The following is a 20,894-nucleotide window of genomic DNA, read 5'->3' as shown; positions in this document are numbered from 1 at the left end:
AAAAACTAGTTGGAATTCTGTCAAGAATCAGCTGTTTGTAATTTGAAAAGGAATCTTGACCAAATTAATGAGATTACTTCATTACTCATCAAGTAGAGTAATGAAGTAAGAGTTGAACTTACTCATGCGTTATGATGGTCCAGAGAAGGGCTACAAAATTGATCAGAGGGATGGAACACCTCTCCTATGAAGAAAGGCTGAAAGAGTTGGGGTTGTTCAGCCTGGAGGAGACTCTGGGGAGAGCTTATTGCGGCCATTTAATACTTAAAAGGAGCCCCACTTGAAGGTGGGGAGAGACTTTTTAGCAAGGCCTGTTGTGACAGAACAAGGGGTGATGGTTTTAAACTGAAAGAGGAAGAAATTTTTTACAACGAGGGTGGTAAAATACTGGAACAGGTACCCAGAGAGGTGGTGGATGCACCATCCCTGGAGACATTCAAGGCCAGGCTGGATGTGGTTCTGAGCAACCTGATCTAGTTGGAGATGTCCCTGGTCATTGCAGGGGGGTTGGACTAGACAACCTTTGAAGGTCTGTCTCTTCCAACCCAAACTATTTGGTGATTCTATGATTATTACTGATGTTTGCTTTATGAAAGTTTCATGTATCTTTTGGGGTTTAAAGATTGTTTTCTTGGAAAACAAGTCTGACATACTACTACTTCTTATTTCTTTAAGGCTCTGTAATCAGCAGAATTTTTCAGTGTCCTTAATCTAGTGTATGTGCGTGCATGGATGTGGTGTACAGTCACAAGTCCTGAGGCTTGCGTGTCTTCTATAAATCTGCTGAATTTGCATCTCTCTAAGAGCTGGAAACCCACTTCCTTTTCCTCTTTTTTTAATGTCAGTTTTCTGTAATAACTCTTCTACAGTATGAAACAAAGTATTTAGCGTTAACTCCAGGCTTATAGTTAATATGTCTCTTCCTGAGTTTGTTTGTTTAAAAAGGAATTGAAAAGGTTATTGTATACGCTAACTCCATTACAGGAAACATGGTAGTAATACGTTCATAACAGCCTGCTGATTGATTTCTTTTACCAAGTTGTTGATGCTAGTATTGCCTTAATGTGAAAGGTCAAAGAAAAACCAAGATGTTCAAAGTACACATTTTAAGTAGTAATATATATTAATTTGAGATGTGCTCCCTAAATTTATTAAAAAATTCTAGAATAGAAACCCCCCTCACACACCTGACCTTCTCTGTAAGTGATTTGATGTTTTGGCGTATGTTTCCAAGTACAAGTTCTTTTTATGCTCCTAAACTGATACTATAATGGTAGAGTTCAACATCAGGTTCACCTAGCTGTGTCCTATGCTACTTGAAGAAACACTGGCAGTTCATTCTAGCAGAGAGAACTTGCAGACTCTAAATAATGGGTAATTTCTTAATGAAGTTCGTAAATTGAACAAGGAGATTACGTCTTGCCATTGTAAGGACTATCCTGGTATGAATCCCTTCAAATAGGAGGGATTTCTCTGCCTTGTCCTGGTGTTTATCAAGTAGCTTCTTTCAGTGTTACAGGTCAAGCTCATGTTTCTACATTACTGGTTTCACAACTGAGTTCTTAAATTGGGCCATGTTTTTATTCAGTTTATTGGGGAGTGAGTATAGCACTCATTCCTTGGCACCAGGGAAGGACAGAAAGGAAATTATAATATTGGTTCACTAAAGGTGGTTTTGCCAAGTGCTTTTGGGTTTCTTTTTGGCAAACTCCTTGTCTTTTTGACTGAGACACTGAATTTTGGCAGGAGGTCATTTTTTGTTTAATCGTTTCCTTTTAAACTTTCTTGAAAAGGCCACAGAGCTGTGTATATTGGAGTTCATGTCCCATTTGGAAAGCAGGGCCGTCGGCGGCACAGACATCGTGGGCACAGGCATCACAAAAGAAAAAAAGAAAAAGAAACTGACAGAGAGGATGGCCGAGAATCTCCATCATATGGTAAAAAATCTCGTGTGTCAGTTCTTTGTGTCTTTTGAAAATCATCTTGTAATCGTTACTCTGCGCTTAAATGGTGTCTGTTTTGTGCTGTTTCTTTTATTCTCACTAATAAATTCTCCTTCTGTGTACAATCAGGCAAGGATTTTATGGTTGTGTTGTATCTAATTCATAAGCTTTGGACTTGATCCAGCTGTCTTCTTGAACGTTCAGCAGCCTGCACTGATTAGATTAGACTGGAACTTCATAGTACTTGCCTGTAGCATAAAAATGTGTTTAAATTAGACACCTTTATTCAGATTATGTAGTCATGTATTATTCTTCCTCTGTCACTCAAGATTTTTGAAAGTATGAATATAGCTGCAAAGCAGCATTTGCCATAGTAATTTGATCAATGATCCATTAAAATATTTATTTCAGCCCTATTGTCCTGTCTCCTAAGTTTTAGTTTTAGACACCGCCCCCCCAGTACACCCTTTATCCTCAAGAGATGACAATTTTATCGTATCATTCTCTGAAATGAAATTATTTGGCAGTGCTCTTAGCAGTTTTTCTTCAAGACCTCAAACCCACTTTTAATCCTAGACTGTAAAGAATGGGAAAGTTGGGGTGCAATGTTTCACCAAATGTGGAACACCAAATGTCCTTCACATGTGGACACCATGCTGTTCACTGTCACTTTCCTATGACTAAAGCCATGTTCTACATGGGGTTGGTTACCCTGAAACTAAGGAGTTTTCAAATCGAAATGCTTTGACAGGTGTCCTTTCACCATTCTCCTGCATTTCTTAGTTTTGTCCATCTTCAAAACTTCCCCTCCCAAATACAAATTATTGTCATTTGATCTTATGTTTGTAGAAACAACCAGCTGTAGATCTTAATTGATAATGAATGTTGTTTGCATTGAAGAACTCATTTCTTGTTGATTCACTTTAAGAATTAAATCCCACTCCCCCCCCCTTTAGTTAGTGGTATCATTTATTCTGTTCTCAAAGTGAAAACAAGGTTTCTAGCCCTTCAGTATATTAATTTTTCCCTTTTAACCAATCTTGCTGTTGATGTTTATTGTCATATTGTTAATCTATAGAAAATGTAAAAGTACTTGTGTTACATAAACATAATTTTCCAGATGTTTTGTTTTCAGAAACAATGAAAAATTTTGAAAGGGCCTCCTTTTGAAGAAATGTCCATGTTTATTTTGTTCCTCTTCTCTCTTGAACAGACTATCACACTACATATTTCTAACTGAGAGCAGGAGATTTAACTGTTACATGGTGTTTCTTGCATCACAGGAGTATGAATTCATGTAACTATTCAGTTTCTCCTTTTCTTCAAGACACGCCATCCCAGCGAGTGCAGTTTATCTTGGGTACTGAAGATGATGATGAACACATTCCCCATGATCTCTTCACTGAAATGGATGAACTTTGCTTCAGGGATGGAGAAGAATATGAATGGAAAGAAACGGCGAGGTATGCTAGAAGTAGATTGTTTCAAAGCATATCTTTTAGTGATTTTTATTAAAAGAACTGCAAACCAGGTCAAGGTTAGAATTTTCATGAACTATAGGAGTTGTTCACTCAATTTGTGCTTAGCAGAACAAAACTATCGTTCTTGTTCTCCAACTCTGGAAGGATCAGTGTGGTTTCCCAGGAGACCCTCAGTTTTACTGGTTCTGTATTGACTTTCCTGAAACTGATCATACCAAGCATTGTGAAAGGTACAGCTGTGTTTAGGTATAAATACAGGTGTTCAGCCATGGAGCACAGTATCTGCAATCTCAGAAATCTCTTTGCTGTATTATTGCTGATATATTAATGTAATTTTTTTTCACTCAAACATGAAGAAAATTGGGTGTTTCCATACATTCTTCTTGGATAGTATTAGGTTAATCTTTTGCAGATTGCATGCATGAACGTTACAGCCACAATTATTTTTGGCCCCCTTTGGTTAAGTTGCTTCCTTCTACATTGTTGTAGATGCTTGTTGTAATAAATTCTTCTGCATTCAGTACTTCTCGTTACTGTATTGCATGCTAACTTTTGCAGAAGTTCAATTTATATAATGCCTGTGAGTCATAAACAGTATCAATTTATAGTTACACATATTAATATTATCTAGCTCTTAAATGTCTGATGTAGCACCCTCGGAGGCTTAAACATGGTATGTAGTGTTGTCTCAGACAGCTTTCCTAAAATCCTAAAATACCAAAGAAATTGAGATATGCAAATCAAGTAACAAGGCCCAAGCCCACACTGTTCACAGGAACTTGTGAGTAGACAGGTATTGTTCAAACCAAAAGAAACAAAATGGGCAAAACCTGAAACAGTTGAGTGTGGTTAAAAAGCCTGATAAAATACTGTGACTGTCAGTCAGTTGGGTTGTCTTAAAAAATGAAAGCTGGTAGGAGCTGATGGGATTTTCTGCTCCATGTTATACAGACCCACAGGGAACAATGGGATTGCTTGCCAAATTGTGTGTCTTCCAGGAGAAATACGAATATGTGTATGCATTTCAGGTGGCTGAAATTTGAAGAGGATGTTGAAGATGGTGGTGATCGATGGAGCAAGCCTTATGTAGCAACTCTGTCTCTGCACAGTCTCTTTGAACTGCGAAGCTGTATTCTTAATGGGACGGTCATGTTGGACATGAGAGCAAGCACATTAGATGAGATAGCAGGTTGCAGCAATACTTTTTACAAATTATTTTATTCCTAAATTTCAGTCTAGAACTTGAGATGTTTTTATGGTGTCTTTATATGTTCTTGAAAATCCTACATTGAAGAAAGAAATCTGTGCATGCTTATTGCAGTTTTCTTCATCTGGTTCTGAAGAGCTGGTCCTACAAATCTTACTTACAGGGAACTACACTGGATGAGTAGGACCTCCTTTATTACATATTTTGGGATGAGGCCCAGAATTTCTCTTTATTTTCTACTTCCTGAATGTGTTTTTTGTCTTTATTTCTACAGATGAAGTGTAGATATGTGCTAGAGTGTTTTAGGACTCATTTGTGCACTTTAATACCCTAATTATTAATAGTTTGGCTGATGTTAACTTGATGCCATTAGTGCAGTGGACTTGCACATCTGGGTTTTGGGGTTTTTTCCACCTTTATAAGAAGCGAGCAGAAATAAATTCTGTATGTGTTGTTTGACCTACTATGTTGAGTGTCCTCACTAATCATCACATGCTCATTCTGGATACTGCAAAATCAGCTTTGAATACTTTTTTCATATATATATATATATATATATATAAAAATATAAAATTGACATAGATACAAGTATAATCTGCTTAGCCTGCAGGCCTTTAAACTAGTTTTTTCGTAATTTTCATGGTATCTCTTGCTACAGGTACCACACAGTGGAATGCCTTCTCAGGAATCACACTAGGCTTAGGGCTGACAAACATGTATGTGAAGGACAAGGTGTTTTGGCTTTGAAAACTTTGGCAGTGCTTGAAATGTTTTCTTGTTTTATTTTGAAGTCTTTGAAATTCACTCAGGATATTTGTATTCCCTTCCTATTTTCCTGACTTTAGTGAGCAAGAGTGTTCAATACATGTTTTTAAAAAATAATGTTTTGGTTTATAATTTACTTTTAATTCAATTAGTTTTTAAATTAATAAAAACAATAATGAAAAATGCAGCTAAGAAGTCACACCATAGATTTTCCCAAACACACAGGCTTGCTTTCCTGGTGTGAGCATACTGCTGAGATGCCCTTTTGAAGCTTGATGTTGTTTTGACAGCTGATTAGTTAGTTTTAGATGATGAAAGTAGCTTTTGTTTCACCATTCCTTTAAAGCGTGCAAATCCCATAATGTTGGTAGGGAGCTTCAGGAACTTAAGGCATCTGAAGATGATGGAGGAGGCAGGCAATTCATCTTATTTTGTAATAACTTTCAGTTCTATATAGTTGTATACTTTCAAAACAGGAAACACCAGGTTAGGATTGTCTTGAGTCTGTTCTCCATGTCTCTGTGTGTTCATTTTCTAGTGGAGAGTTGTTTAATACATAGATGCATTTTTTGGAAAAGGAGTCACTGTTGAAAGTTGAAGTAAATGACAATGGACTGTAAAATATTAAGTAACAAACATTTCTTAAAATTATGCTACTGGCATCATTTTAAGATTTGCATGTTGTGCTTTCCTTATTCGCGCTTTTGGTTGGTTATTGACATCTTTGAAAATTTCCTGTGGATTCTTGAAGATGACTTTGGTAAAGAAAATACTTTTTTTCTTTAAAAAAAAAAAAAAAAGATTCCTTTTTCTTAATTATTGTTTGGTGCAACTGCTTGAGTGTGGTAAAGGAGTGATTTGATAGCAATGTATATAATTTGCTGTTTTGTTGTTGTCATACAGATATGGTTTTAGACAACATGATTGCTTCTGGCCAGTTGGATGAATCCATAAGGGAGAATGTGAGACAGGCTCTTCTGAAGAGGCACCATCATCAGAATGAGAAAAAGTTCAGCAATCGGATTCCCCTGGTTCGGTCTTTTGCAGATATAGGCAAGAAACATTCTGACCCTCACTTGCTTGAACGAAATGGTGAGAGAAGTTGTAGCATCCAGTTTGTTCTAACGTGTTAAATAGTGTTCTCACTGGGAGATGAAGGAAAACTCAGCTGGTAATAGCAGATAAGTGTTTCCTTCTTGATAAGCAAAGAACTAATGATAACAGTGTGTGCTATGTGTAGCTGTAGTTGATGTTTCTGTATATTTTTTTAATCTACTCAAACATTCTACTCCTGCCTGTATACATAGCATGCGTTAGTGTTTTGAGGTATAGGAATAGACCTACATTGGTCCTAATGTTTTTTAGGATATGCTTGAGTAAAATGTGTGATGTTTAAGGTATTTCGGCATCATGGCATAGCTTTATGTTTATCAGATGGATTCTACTTGCTTATTCAGTCTTAATACTAGAGATTTGTTGTCATGTCATGAGTTCAGTGATGCTGACAATTACTGTGTTTTAATCCAGTGTTATGTTAATATGACTAGAAAAAGTTCACTGTGCTAATGGTGGAGATTTTTACCTTGTATTGTAGAGAAGGATCTAATGGGGAAGGGAGGAATCCAAAACCTAGAAAGCTATTTGCAACGTTTTTTATAGGCTGTACCACATTTTTTATTCAACCAGTTCCTGAAAATATGCTGGAATATAAAACTATTTACTCTAGATATCCAGTTGCAAAATTCAAGTGGCAATATATACTGCAGCAAAGCATACTTTATTCTTGTATTTCTTGTGGCTGCTATTTCCATCTCTGTCCTTTGTTTTCTTTTTGCTGTGCATTAACGCACATACAATTTCAGCAGAAATTTTTTAGTGTGGTGAAAACTTAGTACAGATTTCATGAATCACTCCTTAAGGTGAGGTTCATTGCTTACATGTTCCATTTACTTAAGTGCTTGTTGGGACCACTCAGTTCGATAGCTACTTGGAGTATGCTCCAGCAAATGTCCGAGCTTGCTGATACTTTGTTAGCTAGTGAATATATGATGCAAGCATAAATATTTCCATGGTAGTTTCAGAATTATTTTTCCTAGAATGAAAATACAGCTAATTTACATAAGAGCATAGTTTCTTCTGTAACTTCCAACTTCTCTGTTTTGTTCAGCAAACATGAAAATTTCACATAGAAACTTGGTTTTACCCATCCTTGAACACCTGTATCCCCAATTGTAATGCTCAGAATTTTGTATTCAAGGTCTCTTGCTTGTCAGTTCCTTTTCGTGTTTCACTTCCATTTTCCGGTGTGTTTTATTCCTAATACTGTTCCCACAACAGATATGGGATAGATGCTCAAATAAGAAACCAGTATAACATGATTAATTTTTTGCCAGCATATGCCGATTTACTTTTTCTTTATAATCCTATGGTTACCCTCTAATAAACTGGTAAACCAAACCAGTTTGGTTTGCATATGTGCATAATACTTTTTAGGCCCCTTATTACGTGTGTGTGTGTTAGGATATCTCATTTCATGATTCATCACAGATATACTTGCAGAAGTCTAGTTATTACTGTAGTGATTCATATAGGTAAAATCAATCAGTTTGCTCTATTGGTCCTCTTGTCTTTACTGCACTGCAGTTTTAATAGTTGATCTTTGAGGTTTTTGTTCGTAGGTTAAATCAAGTTTGTATCTGTAAGATCCACTGTTCCATTATTGGGGAGGGGGAAATTGTATGTGACAGGCATACTTTCCGTGCCTCCTCCTTGTAAATTATTCTAGGAGTATTCAATGTATTGGTCTCTGTAGTGCCTAGTATAAATGTGAGACTAAATGTTCTAGTTTGCTGTTCCCTTGCTTGATGGTGTGGTACGTGAAAACAGCATGGTTTTGATTTCAGGGATTGTAGGAGAAGTAATCAGTACTCTTCTTGAGGAGACTGCCATCCCAGGAAAACTGTTTGTGGTTTTGTGGGAGGAATGGTATCGCTAAACCTTCTAATGGAAGTACTGATACAAGGATAAACATTCTCTTCCTGCTTAATGAAGAAACTGAAATCCATTACAAACTTAATTCTGAGGGCAACATGACAAGACTAGTTTCTCTTTATATGAAATTAGTGGGACAGTGAAAGTGGATAGGACAAGAAAAGTAACAGTGAATTTTGGAGCATGGTTTTATGCAGTGTGGGCTCTTTGGTAAGTCACAGCAAGAGGAAATGCAGAAGGGATAATGCATTTCCTCATGCCCTCTTCAAAAATATTTATTGAGACTACAGCTGACTAGGAAACTTCTGTTAAACCCAGACTTTTATTGGAAGACAGTTGCATTTAACACGATTAGAAATGTTTGATCATGTTCAATTTGAAATATTTTAATTTTAAAAATTAATAAGTCTTTGTATATAATGGAGGCAGTTAACTGAGGTCTTGTAACGTTTTGGCTGCTAATGATTCTTTTAATATAATTTTTGGATGGTATTAAAGGTAGCTATTGTGCAATGTGGAATAAGAAATCCTTCCAGGAAAATATAAGAGTCAGTTTTAAGAGATAAAATTTTCTTTTTCTTTTTTGGTATATTAACAAATATTACTGACTTTAAGATAATATCCTCTCCCAGGTATCTTTGCCATTCTAATTAGTATTCATCAGTAATTTCTTACTTTCCTATTGTGTGAAATCAGATTTGCTTTTTTCTCTCATCTTACTTGCATGAGTATGACACTTTTTGCCCGTAAACCTTGCAATTTACTATGTAAATTGTTAATGCATATTTGTGTCTGTGTTGTTTTTTAGTGTAGCCCTGTTCTAAGCCTCATGGTGTTTCATTTGTTTTATCTCGGGGGAAGGCCTTTCAGCCTCCCGCCACTCTTTGCGAACAGGTCTCTCTGCCTCAAATATTTCCCTGAGAGGAGAAAACCGTTTGTCAGTTCTTCTCAATTACCTTCTTCCTTCTTCGAGAGCTGGAACCCCGTCAGCCTCAAGGTGTACAACCCCTATAACTACCCCTCAAAACACACCACCCTCCAGTCCTACCTGCAGCCACCCGCCAACCACAAGTGCCCAGCCAAGTCCACTGCAGGGCAAGGAATTGCTGGTGTCACCTGCCAGTGATGATATTCCTTCAGTAATAATCCACCCACCTGAGGAGGACTTAGAAGTGCAGGAAAGCCATGAAAAGAAGACAAAGGAAAATACTGACAAAACACCAGGCAACTATTGCAATTTAAGCTGTCCGTGTGTGATGCTGTCTGCATCTGGATCACTTGCATTGCGATGTTTTTGGCACATAACTTTGGCACAAAGGAATATGATAACTGTTACTTTTGCCTGCATGTTTTATTTATTCTTGGTTGTGATTGTTTCCTTGTTTGGCATTTTTAACTTTTTAGCTTTTAACAAAAGCCAGCAAAAAATAAAATAAATTCTTTAATTAACTTTCATTTGTGTAATTAAAAAGGAATAATGTTTTTAAAATATAACATATAAGCAAAATGTCAAAAATGGTGGCCTTTTCCTTTCACTCACCTACAGTCCATGTCAGGTTTTGCTTTGTTGGTTTTTTTTGTCAGTGGTGGAGTTAGTATTTGAAACCAGTGTTTGATATCCTGAGATAGCTACAGCTGAAGATGTAGTGAAGTATTAGAGATGAATGTGAAAAGAATAAGGAAAGATAAAATTATCAGTGATGTTCCTACCTTCTTGTATCATGAAGTCTTTAAGCAGTTTTCTTTTTGCTTTGTTCTTTTAAAACAGTGGCAGTTTATGATGGAACTGGCAGGTTCAGCTCATCTGAAACTGTTTCCAGATAGCTATACATTAGTGCTCTGCTTTAGCATCTGGCACTTGATTATTATTTTGTTGTGTTAGGTATGCAAAATAGGGAAAGGTAGGTAAAACTTTATAATTGTAGGTTGGGAGGTCAGAGCTCAGCAATTTATTGATTTGTTGGCTTGCAAAGCTATTGTTCTTTACATGTAAAAAGGTAGGTAGATGGACAGATAAGTTAAAAAAAAAGGGATGGATAGTTCTGGCAGTTTCTTTAATAGTTTTTAGTAAATATTTAACTTGTGCATTCTGCATGCATACTGCTATATTTGCTTTACTTTTGCAAAATTATCACTTATTTGGAGACTTCAGGATTTTTCTAGATAGGTAATGGTTTTACGATCATTTCTTTTAGCTTTTAGGCTCCTCCTGTGTGTGGGGAGGGTTTGGGGTGTGGGGTGTTTTTCTTGGTTTCCTTCCTCACTTATTTAACAAGTAAGAGCACACTGTTACATCTAGCAGTGAAAATATGCTGTCAGAGAAAAGGCTGTGGTTATTTCTCTTCACATTTTGCAACCAAATCACTGAGAAGAAAAGAGCAAGCTATGTTGTAGGCTGTTATCTTGAGTTGGAGTAGGAGTCCATCCTTACTTAGATTCAGAAAAGCAAACAGAAAACTCGTTTCTCTCACTTCTTTATGGGAAATTAAGAGAATTCACACTAAGATCATTTTCTCTCATGGGTGATCTTTCAAAGGTAATAAAAAACCAGGAGGAAAACAGCTGTAATCAGTCATCCAGTTCTTACTTTTCTACTCATCTGACAGGAGTGGCAGCATGCTAGACCCAAGGTGTTTAGAACCCAAGATAAGGCAAACAAATGAAGATCAAATACTCAATGCTGTTATCACTAATAGAGCTTTCTACCAGAATCTCCAAGTCATGTTCAAATTGCTTTTGTGCCTTTATGTTTCTCCTAAAGGGAGAATCTGACAGGGTGATTTCCCAGTTAATCCATAAATAAAATTCTTTCCAGAGAAAGATGAACAACAATAATGATGGAAAGACGTTTTTGTTTTCTGGGGTTTTTTCCCCCCTTTTTTAATTCAAGAAATCATCTGAACACAGAGACACATTTTCCGTGGGCTTGCCTGTGAAAACATTCTCAGACTATGACTTCAGGGCTGCAACTGGACTAATCTCTTGATTATTACTTCCTGGCCCTGCTGGCTACACTATTTCTGATACAGGCCAGGATGCTGTTGGCCTTGTTGGCAGCCTGGGCACAAGCTGGCTCATGTTCAGCGGCTGTCAGTCAGCACCCCCACCTTCTTTTCCACCGGGCAGTTTTCCAGCCACTCTTCCCCAAGCCATTGGTGCATTCCACTATAAGTTATGGTTTGTATTCCCTCTCTAGTAATTGACAATATTGCAACCTGGATACTTTTTCCACATCTGTATAACTGAGTTGAGTTTGCCTCCTGTGGGCATTAGGACCTGTGTTAATTTTCTAATAGGTGGTTTTCTTCTGTGTAGCATTCATTTATCTTTGACCTTGTGCTATTCAGACTTTATTTTTGGTCTTTATAAATAGCTGGAAGGTTACTGAACTTAATGTGAATTACTGTAAGAGGAGGGAGGAGGGACACGCTTTCAGTTTACCACTTTGCATCAACCAGTCATCAGTTCATAACAGGTCAACCAGGAAAAGGATTCTTTTAACAATATCGTTTTTCTTTTGTCACCAGTTGAAGAACAGCTTTTGTTTTCCCATCTTTGAAACTGTTGAATAATGAATTCCATAGGTAGAGCCAGGAAGAGAGAGCTGTGTCACAGCTAAAGGTGAACACTCTCAATTCACCAATATCATTAAGCTTTCTTAATGTCTGTGAACAACAGCAAGCATCCTGTTTTAAGAGGTCTTTTGGTTCACTGATAAATGTACTTTAAAACTGAGTAAAATAATATTTAGAACAGCTTTGCTCTTACAATAATAACTTACTGAAAGTACTAATTCAGAAAGATGTACATATTTGCATTCTAAGACTAATTTTAATATTTTTCACATTAAGTTTGCATTGGAATTTAGTTTTAAAAATTGATTTTTATTTCCTTAGATACAAATACAGTGTGAGTTTGTATTTGAAAGTTTTGTGTTTCATCAACTTTGTCTGTGTAAACATAATTATGTTGGAATAGTCATGCTTAGGTGTTGAACTCATTTCCCCAACATATTTCTTTTTACCTGAAGTAGAGATGTGAGGCAAATGTCTGTATGCTTCTTGCTTTCTTTTTCCAGTAGATAATGTCCATTAGATTTTTATGATCACAGTATTAAACTAAGTGTAGTTGGCTAAAAAACGCACATGACCTTTAGTGAAGGTGTAGTTTTCAGTACTTCAACTTGAGTGATCCTAGGGTGTTTTAATTCAAACTTACTCAAGACTTGATCAACTGTTGTCTTTTGAAGGAGGCAGGTGGTATATCTGCCCAACTAACAACGTCAATAAGAGAACTGTGTATTTTTAAAGATCCCACTGGTAGCTTTGGTAAGACTAGATGAATTTCTCTGTCTTTGGTCTAGAAAAATTACTAAGTAGACTTTCTTTTAGCAGTAGCTTTTGAGTTTGTATCTACTGAACTGGAAAGGAGAAGGAAAGAAGTTGTTCTATTAGTGAGAGATTTCAGTAAAAGTATTTCACTATTAGAGGTAATAATAAATATCAGACTGATTGATATACATAATGAAACACAGTATCATGCGGAAATGCTTGATTAGGTCTGAAAACCTAGCAGTCTTCCCATGTGAGCAGAGCAGTCTGTCCAACTGCAAGACCAACAGAAGGAGGGGAGCCATTTACGTGTGGTTTAGAATCACACACGTGTTCCTGTATTCGTGCCAAAACTTGTGAACCTTGACTGTGACTGGTTGGAGAAATTTTGAAGGCAAACCTTTTGGAAGAATTGGTATCACTGAAATATAGTAGTTTATGCTAATGTGTAGAATCCTTATTCTCTATCCTCCTCTTTGGTTTTCTCTCCACTTTTTGTTCTAGTCTCTGCTTGCTCTTGCTCACAGGGCATTGTATAAAGGGCAAAATGATGCATTATTGTCATCTTTCATCAGTTGTATACATCTTCAGTTGCCTTTATTGTTATGTAAGGGGGGAAAAATGTGAAAAAAGTTTGTATAAACTTTTATATTATGCTCTTCTGCAACAGCTGCTTAATATTTCTGTTCTATTTCTAGTCCTACAAACACATCTTAACATCAACTCTTATGCGCTTAAATGCTCTGAACAGCTGATTTCGCAGGTGGTTGATTGCTGTTAGTCATTCTTGTGAATAACACATACATATTGGAGCAGAAGGGTAGAATGTGACTGTTTTGGTTTTGTTTTCCCTAGCTAACCTAATGTTGTATTTTTAGTGTTAGCTAATTACTTGTGCATGTTAGGATTCACAAAGAAATTACAGCTTACTAACTTCATTTGGTTTTTGCTTCAGGAAAAGCTACCCACACCACTTACATCCCTATGAACTGTAAGAATGAAAATTAATGGTAAAGGCTTGGGCCTGCATGTTTTTTGATATGATGGCTCTTTGAGGTTTTTGGAACTAAATTTGGGGATCAAATAAAGTTAGTTCAGTTGTCATTTGAAATGCTAAAAATTGTCAAATTGCTAAATTATAAACATGGAGAGATGCAATTAGTTGTGCAGTAGTAGTCATGATAAAACAGTAACTAAAAGGTAGCCAATGAGGACTTCAGTTTTATCTTGACTAGAGTGATGCTTGGCCTAATATTTCTGCATGTAATACAATGTTGAGACTTCACTCTTTGTCTGATGTGGTTTTGAAAGCATGTTAAAGCATGATTTTTATCACCATATCTGAAAGGTCTAGTGTAGACAAGCAAGGCCAAATGCACTTCTAGTGCATGTTAAACTGAACAACTAAAAGCTCTGTAGTGCAAAAGATGGGATTTGGGCTTGGTTATGCATGCCTAGACCAGCTTTTAAATGGTAGTTGGGAAGCGATATCCATGGTGCAACATGGAATTCAGGTGTATGAACACCTGGGTTACTTGCCTTTTTCACCCTTCTATGAACCTGCAGTTCAGTGTTGCTAATAGCATGCAAGCTACACAAAACAGTTTTGTCTTGCAGGTGTTAAAAGGAAGCTGTGTGTTTAAAAACTTCATTGCACGTGCCTCTTCAGCTAATATGTTAGAGACACCATTTCATATAGTATCGTCTGGTCAGGTCAATACTTGGAGCTTTGGCCCATAGATGGGAATCATGGTTTGCAAGCTGTCTATCCTTCATGTAGTACACAGTCTATTTGTGCAAGTTAGTTAACTACCAGGGTATTGTTCCTTGTACTTGTAGCCTGTGGCTTGCCAGGGCTTTTACAATGGAAATAACTGCTATTAGAGCAGACTAGAGAGCAGAGGTGTTTGCTTTTTGTGTTCGAGGACTTCTAAATATAGTGAAGATGCTTTCTGCTAACTGCTAGAGCAGTTACTATTAAAATGTCAACAGTTGTTAATTTTTGCTGCAATTGAAATAGCTCTTGTTTTCTGGTGACTGTTCTGCAAATGGCCATCATTTGGGCAATACTTATGTTTTTTAATGATGTCATTATTTTGACAACAAAGTGACTTGTTAATGTTGCATTTATTATACTAATGTAGGGCACCCTTACTGAATAACTTGCACATTTGCTTTAAGCAAGCTGCCACATTGAGTGTTGGTAGTGTCGCATACTCGGTTCACTTCATACACCATTTTGAACTTACGCCCTTTGTTTTAATTTAGGGCTGTTAGCATCTCCACAGTCAGCACCTGGAAATTTAGACACTGGGAAAAGTGGAGATGTTAAAGGTACCGGGGCAGGAGGAAGCAGAGAAAATAGCACGGTTGATTTTAGTAAGGTAAGTAACCTTAATGTTTAGCACAAAATAACTGTGTAACAAAAAATGTGGTTGTAACTTCCCTCTTATTTACAACTAAGAAACATAAAAGTACGCATGTGTAGGAGTGTACACAAGACACATGTACTAAGCTCTAACTTGTATGTACAAGTGCCAGAATATGGTGTAGGCTAAATGTGTCAAATGTTTTGAAAGTCCTCCCAGTGGGATGGAACTTTCTGTTTCCTTTGGTGATCTTTTCAGTATTAGGGTAACTTCAAGAGTGCAGATGCTGTACTTTCTCATGCAGAAGGAGGTATTTTCAGATCTGCTATAAAGACTCTTATAAAAACAATATTATAGATGGTGGTGTAACATTTTTCCTAGGACTGACTTTCTGGGATTTTTTTTTTGTAAAGAGGATTTGCTTTGTATGTTGTATGAGTTTGCTGTAGGAAAGTTATTATTGTACATCTTAATCATTAGGAGTATATAATACCACTTTCTGAAGGAAATCTTGTGTCATACTGTAAATCCTTTGTATTTCTTTCGTAATTTATTTTTGCTGGGTACTTTCCATCTCTAGTGTCATTTGTACTGTGAAACACTATGAAAATTGGTTAATTATTAATTGGTTTAAGGAAAAAAAAATAATTGGTTTAAGGAAGGCTAACTTACACTGTAGTTCAGATCTAAGCACGGCAGGGGCCATGTATTCCTGCTCCTCTGTCACAGTTTTTATGTTTTTGCTTGGCCTGTCCTTCTGTACACCTGCCTTGTCTCCTGTTGGGCAGGAGTCAGCCTCCTGGCACTGTAGTTGTGGCACACTTGGTGTGGGACTCAAGAGGCCACCCGTAAGTTCTCTAGATAGCCATGTAACTGGTGCGTGTGTTTGTGTGTGAGCAGAGTTCATGTGCTGTACCATTTTCTAATGCTCTTCTATAATTACTTACAGAAATGAATGTTAATATTGTCAGCCATCATATTCCTCATGGATGAAAACAAACATACAAATTATTTTTCAAAATCATGACCTATTTGAAATATGCAGCTGTGAAACAACTACTTGCATTCTAGAAACCATGTGTAATTACATGAACTCTCCTTAGTTAATTTTGTGCATAGATTTTATTATGTCTTACCACAGAACTTTTGTCATGATAAGTAATGTTAGAAAGGTGGTTATGCAGTTTGGAGTCTTCTAGAGTATGGTAGGTAGTAGTAATTCTAACTTTTAGAGACTAGTTTATTAGTTGGCTGCCTGACGTTTTCTACATATGTTTGTCTTTTCTGTACTGTGGGATACTTAATTTGCCTTTTTATTTTTCTTTGTAGCATAAATGTCTAGTAAATATTGATAAACTTAAGTAAGGGTATAAACACTTGTTTCATCTTTGTATGAATAGGTTGATATGAACTTCATGAGGAAAATTCCTGCAGGAGCAGAAGCGTCAAATGTGTTAGTGGGAGAAGTAGACTTTTTAGAAAGACCTATTATTGCTTTTGTGAGGCTCTCCCCAGCTGTGCTTCTCTCAGGTCTCACAGAAGTTCCAGTTCCTACACGGTAAATAAATGCTTAGAAAGTCTGGCTTTACTTACACAATAAGATAATAACATTTAAGATCTCAAAAAGTTGTACATTTTTAGACATACTCTATTAAGCTCAAGAAATGAAGACTTTTGTTTAGCATTATGCCAGTCGTTTACTGCAAAATTTGAAGGACTAAGATCTGCCATAAAATTCTCTGAATGTTTTAAATATATATAATGATGCTGTCTTAAGTAAGTGCAAAAGTTGAAACTGACCTGGAGTAAAAGCAATGAATTTTCCAAGCTTGTGTTGCCATTTTAAAGATGGGCATGAAATTACTATAGATCCCTTCAGCATGACACAGAGTGGCAGTGGGAAAGAGTCCACATAGTCTGAAAATCTGTCTGATTTGAAGCTATGCTCATTGTATGGAAATATTCTGTATATCAATAACCTCAGTGGTTGAAAAACTTAGTTTTTTCAATTATATGCTCAAATCTACATGGCTAACACTGGGTTAACCAATCTGCAGCTAATACATTGAATTGGTTTTCAATCTGCAATGTGCTATCCTTCCTGGTGCACCCACCCTCATCCCCACAGTATCATGGGTCTCACAGTATACTGTGGGTAATTTACCACAGATCATCAAACATCAAAATGCAGGTCCCATGATAAAGATGGCAAGTTGTTTTGTCAGTCATTGTAGAGGACACTTCATTTTCTGTGCACATTGATGTATTGGTCTGTTCTGTGGTGTTTGGCATAAATTTGTACTTTTTTTTTTTTTGGTGGTTTTCTTTTTAATATTTTAAAATTATCAAAGTGTTTGCTTGTCTTTGTAAGTTTCAATTTATACTCTCTTATTGAAAGGCAGAAATAATCTTGGCAGTGTTCTATAAATAGACATGAGAATTTTCAGAGACTAGTTGTTCATGATGTTTCTTGGGAAGTTCCAAAATTTCTGCATACATATTATTGTATTAATGTAGCTAAAATTATCTTGTCCTGAATTTTTCAGAATGGTTTAGACTTGCAGATTTGGAATAGCATACTTGATTTTAAAGGTGCACTCTCAGCTTCAGGTAGAGTAGTCACCTTGCAAAGGAAAGATGACATTGAGCTTTTTGTACTGCACGGGGAAAGAAGGTGCTACTTTTTTAAAGTATGTTGATTGTACTTAGAAATTTCATTTTCATGGAGTACGGGAAGAAGGTCGTGAAAAGAATTATGGGGGTTCACTGAGTTGTATTCTTTTGAATTAACAGATATTAATCCTGTTCAGTGGTGTGATGGCTGTTACTGTGGTTGGAAATGGAGACTGTTAACATATGGTGTGACACACACACAGATTGAATTCCCTTCCCAAAACATCACTTTTACCTTCTTAGGTATTCAAAATGCAGACTCTCTTCCTTTCCACTGACACAGGACCAGGATATGCCTATATGAGTCTGCCCAGCGTGTGGCTTGAAGTATATCGGTGCATCTGTTGTGTAATGTGCCCAGTCACAGCAAGTGAGAGGGATTTAACTCCCATGAAAGAGGTGATCGATCATCAGAGAGGCTAGAGCAGGTCATAAAGCTCCTGGGCCCTCACTAAAGGGGTCTTTGCCAGTGGGAACGTCAGAAAGGCTTATAACCTGGAGGAAATATCCATTGAGCTTAGCCTGTGGATTTCTTCTACGTATAAGGCATTATAAGAAGTTGAAGAATTAGGCTTAGTTAGGAAGATTTTAGAGTAATTTTGGTTCAGGATTCGAATTCCTTCCGTTAATGACTTTGAGGTAAATCTTTTCTTAGTCTTGCAGCAGTCTTTAATATCTGAAATGGTGAAGAGGATTTTTACTTCACTACTAAATTTTCTTTAAGTATTAGTTTGAAAGAACCCTCGGAGTATATTTAATTGTGTCAGCTGTACTCGTTGATTCCTTTCTCCACAGGTTTTTGTTTTTGTTGCTGGGACCAGCAGGAAAAGCTCCACAGTACCATGAAATTGGAAGATCAATAGCAACACTTATGACAGATGATGTGAGTGATATATTTTAAACACTTGTAATTAAAGAAGTCTAGAATAATGTATTTACCAGCTGTTTTAATTAATACATTCTGGAGTGACGTGTTAAAGAAAAAAACCTTCCCCAAACTGGTTAAGTAAGTTTACAGTTTTTCATTTATTTCTTGTGTTAGTGAACTAGATAATGGTAAATTAACTTTTCCTCTTATCTTTCTTGAAGAAATCCTAAATGTATTTCTGAAAAAAATATTGTAGCTTTGGTGTACAGATTTCCTATTTGTATTAAATTAGGAAATAGAACTATTAAATAGAACCGAGCCTGATATGAATCTCTTGTGTTTCAAAAAGGACACAGCAAGCTGCGTAGCTGTTCTGGACAGTAAGTTTAAGCATGTGATTGAGTCGTCACAGATATTTTTTAAATCAAAGTGAGGTCAAATAATTAAAATTAGAATTTTACTAGGCATTTGAAGTCATATGCTTAGCCCTGGTGGGTGGTTTTGAAGAGCCCAGAGGAATTCAGACTTTTAAAGACTAATGTTATCTTACTGAGCAAAATTAGAATGTTTTAATTCTGACTTCCCATTGAGCGCCACCTGCTGAATTGCTGATAATTATTAGGGTTATCAAGCAGAAATTCTAAAATTTCTTTAGAACGATTTAAAGTTTTGAAATGTTAAACCAGAAATTGGTCATTTTACAGTTGGGCAACTACTTTTAATATGGTATTTGTTGAGTGTGAGAACTGAATATTAAAAGCTTTAGTTGCCTTTTCTAACTTTTTAGGTAGTTCTTAATGCAAAAGTATGCAGCTAAAGTAAAAGCCTAACTTTTGAGGACCTTTAAAAAATTTCTCATGCCTTTTAGAAAATAGTGAAGTGTTCCTTGTAATCAGATCCTCTTTTAAAAAATAAAACCACCACCATTGTTTGGTAATTTCTTCTTGTAGGTTTTCCATGATGTTGCCTATAAAGCGAAAGACCGAAATGATTTGTTGTCAGGAATTGATGAATTTTTAGACCAAGTGACAGTCCTGCCTCCAGGAGAATGGGATCCATCTATACGAATTGAGCCACCAAAAAGTGTTCCTTCCCAGGTAACATTAAAAAAAATGCACGTAAATTGGGTACTGAATATCAACTTTACGAAAGCATCAGGAAAGTCCCCACATTTGGGAAGAAGTGGATTGTCCATTTAAGTAAAAACCAAAATAATCAGAGAAACGAAAAGGAAGTGTTAATCTATTTCCTGCTATGCTTTTAAGTAAATTGTATTTACTGTGTTTCCTTTCATGATACTGAAATGAATTCCTATGAGATCTAGGAGAATTGGTCAGAAATTGTACCTGAGTTCATGCTATAAATTTTATTATTAATCTAACAATGATGAGCAAGAATATTGTAGTTCTTCTAAAAACTTTCATTTGCATACAACGTTGAGATGTTTTAATGTGTGTTGGCTAGCATATAATGTTCACAGAATGTTTATGAATTAGATAAAAACAGGATCATATCGCTTAGTCGTGGTACAAGATCAGAATTAGAGCCAGGGCAAAGCTGGAACTTAAAGGGACTCTGATTTCTTCCCTTTCTCCCTCTTCACAACTGAGGGGAATTCCTGCTGCCAGCATCAAAAGTGCTCTTGATTCAGAAGGTTGACGTTGGTGCTGAATCCAGTGGTGGCTTAGGGGTGTGGGTGGAATGGAACGGAATGGGTGACAGTAGTGCAGTCTATTCATGAATAGCCTGAAGCTACCACTTAACTAGTTTCCAAAATAAGCAGGGCTCAGGGCTTTTTGCAAGGCAAGCTGGGCTGAGAAATTTATGAGGAGCTCATGAGCAGCTTGCTCAATAAGGGAATGACTTCTTAATTATACTGGAATGACTTCTTATACTTCAGCTAAACACTGTGTCATAAAGTGAGGTCAGTTTCGTTGGAAGCTAGAGGCTTTTGCTCTGGAAATGTTTGAGGCGGGGGAAAAGAAACCTAAAAATTTCTAGGCAATCATGGCTGAGCCTCTGCTGTGTTTTGAAAAGGTAGCCTTGTTTTCATCATGTCTGAGGGACATATTTCTTGTAGAATGAGGGAAGGTTAATATGGTTGTGCAAGGTACTAGTAAGATCTTTTGGAGAGTGTTGTAGAGTTCTAGTTGTCTGTACTCAAGATGAATTTGGCAAATGGAGGACTGCTCATAAGCTGGGAACATGATAAAGGTTTGGAAGGCATGGAGACTCTGCACACTGTCTTTGAATTACACTTTTTTAG

General features: G+C 36.7%; 1 protein-coding gene across 4 annotated transcripts in view; it reads left to right on the top strand.

Moving 5' to 3' along the window:
* SLC4A7 (solute carrier family 4 member 7) overlaps positions 1–20,894 on the top strand; it is an 89,580-nt gene that overhangs the window by 44,589 nt on the left and 24,097 nt on the right. For 2 of the 4 annotated variants that reach the window (XM_030512303.1, XM_030512322.1), the window contains exons 3-10: positions 1,794–1,937; positions 3,271–3,406; positions 4,453–4,613; positions 6,300–6,488; positions 14,987–15,102; positions 16,488–16,645; positions 18,556–18,643; positions 19,579–19,725. In XM_030512303.1, coding sequence (XP_030368163.1) covers positions 1,794–1,937; positions 3,271–3,406; positions 4,453–4,613; positions 6,300–6,488; positions 14,987–15,102; positions 16,488–16,645; positions 18,556–18,643; positions 19,579–19,725 — 1,139 coding nt within the window. Of the gene's footprint in view, positions 1–1,793; positions 1,938–3,270; positions 3,407–4,452; positions 4,614–6,299; positions 6,489–9,248; positions 9,612–14,986; positions 15,103–16,487; positions 16,646–18,555; positions 18,644–19,578; positions 19,726–20,894 lie in introns of all 4 variants that reach the window. The other 2 variants (XM_030512329.1, XM_030512313.1) reach the window with 2 other exon arrangements.

Source organism: Strigops habroptila, chromosome 1 (genome assembly GCF_004027225.2).
Source record: "Strigops habroptila isolate Jane chromosome 1, bStrHab1.2.pri, whole genome shotgun sequence".
In the NCBI taxonomy this organism is placed as follows: Eukaryota; Metazoa; Chordata; class Aves; order Psittaciformes; family Psittacidae; genus Strigops; species Strigops habroptila.
This window is presented reverse-complemented; position numbering and strand designations above follow the sequence as displayed.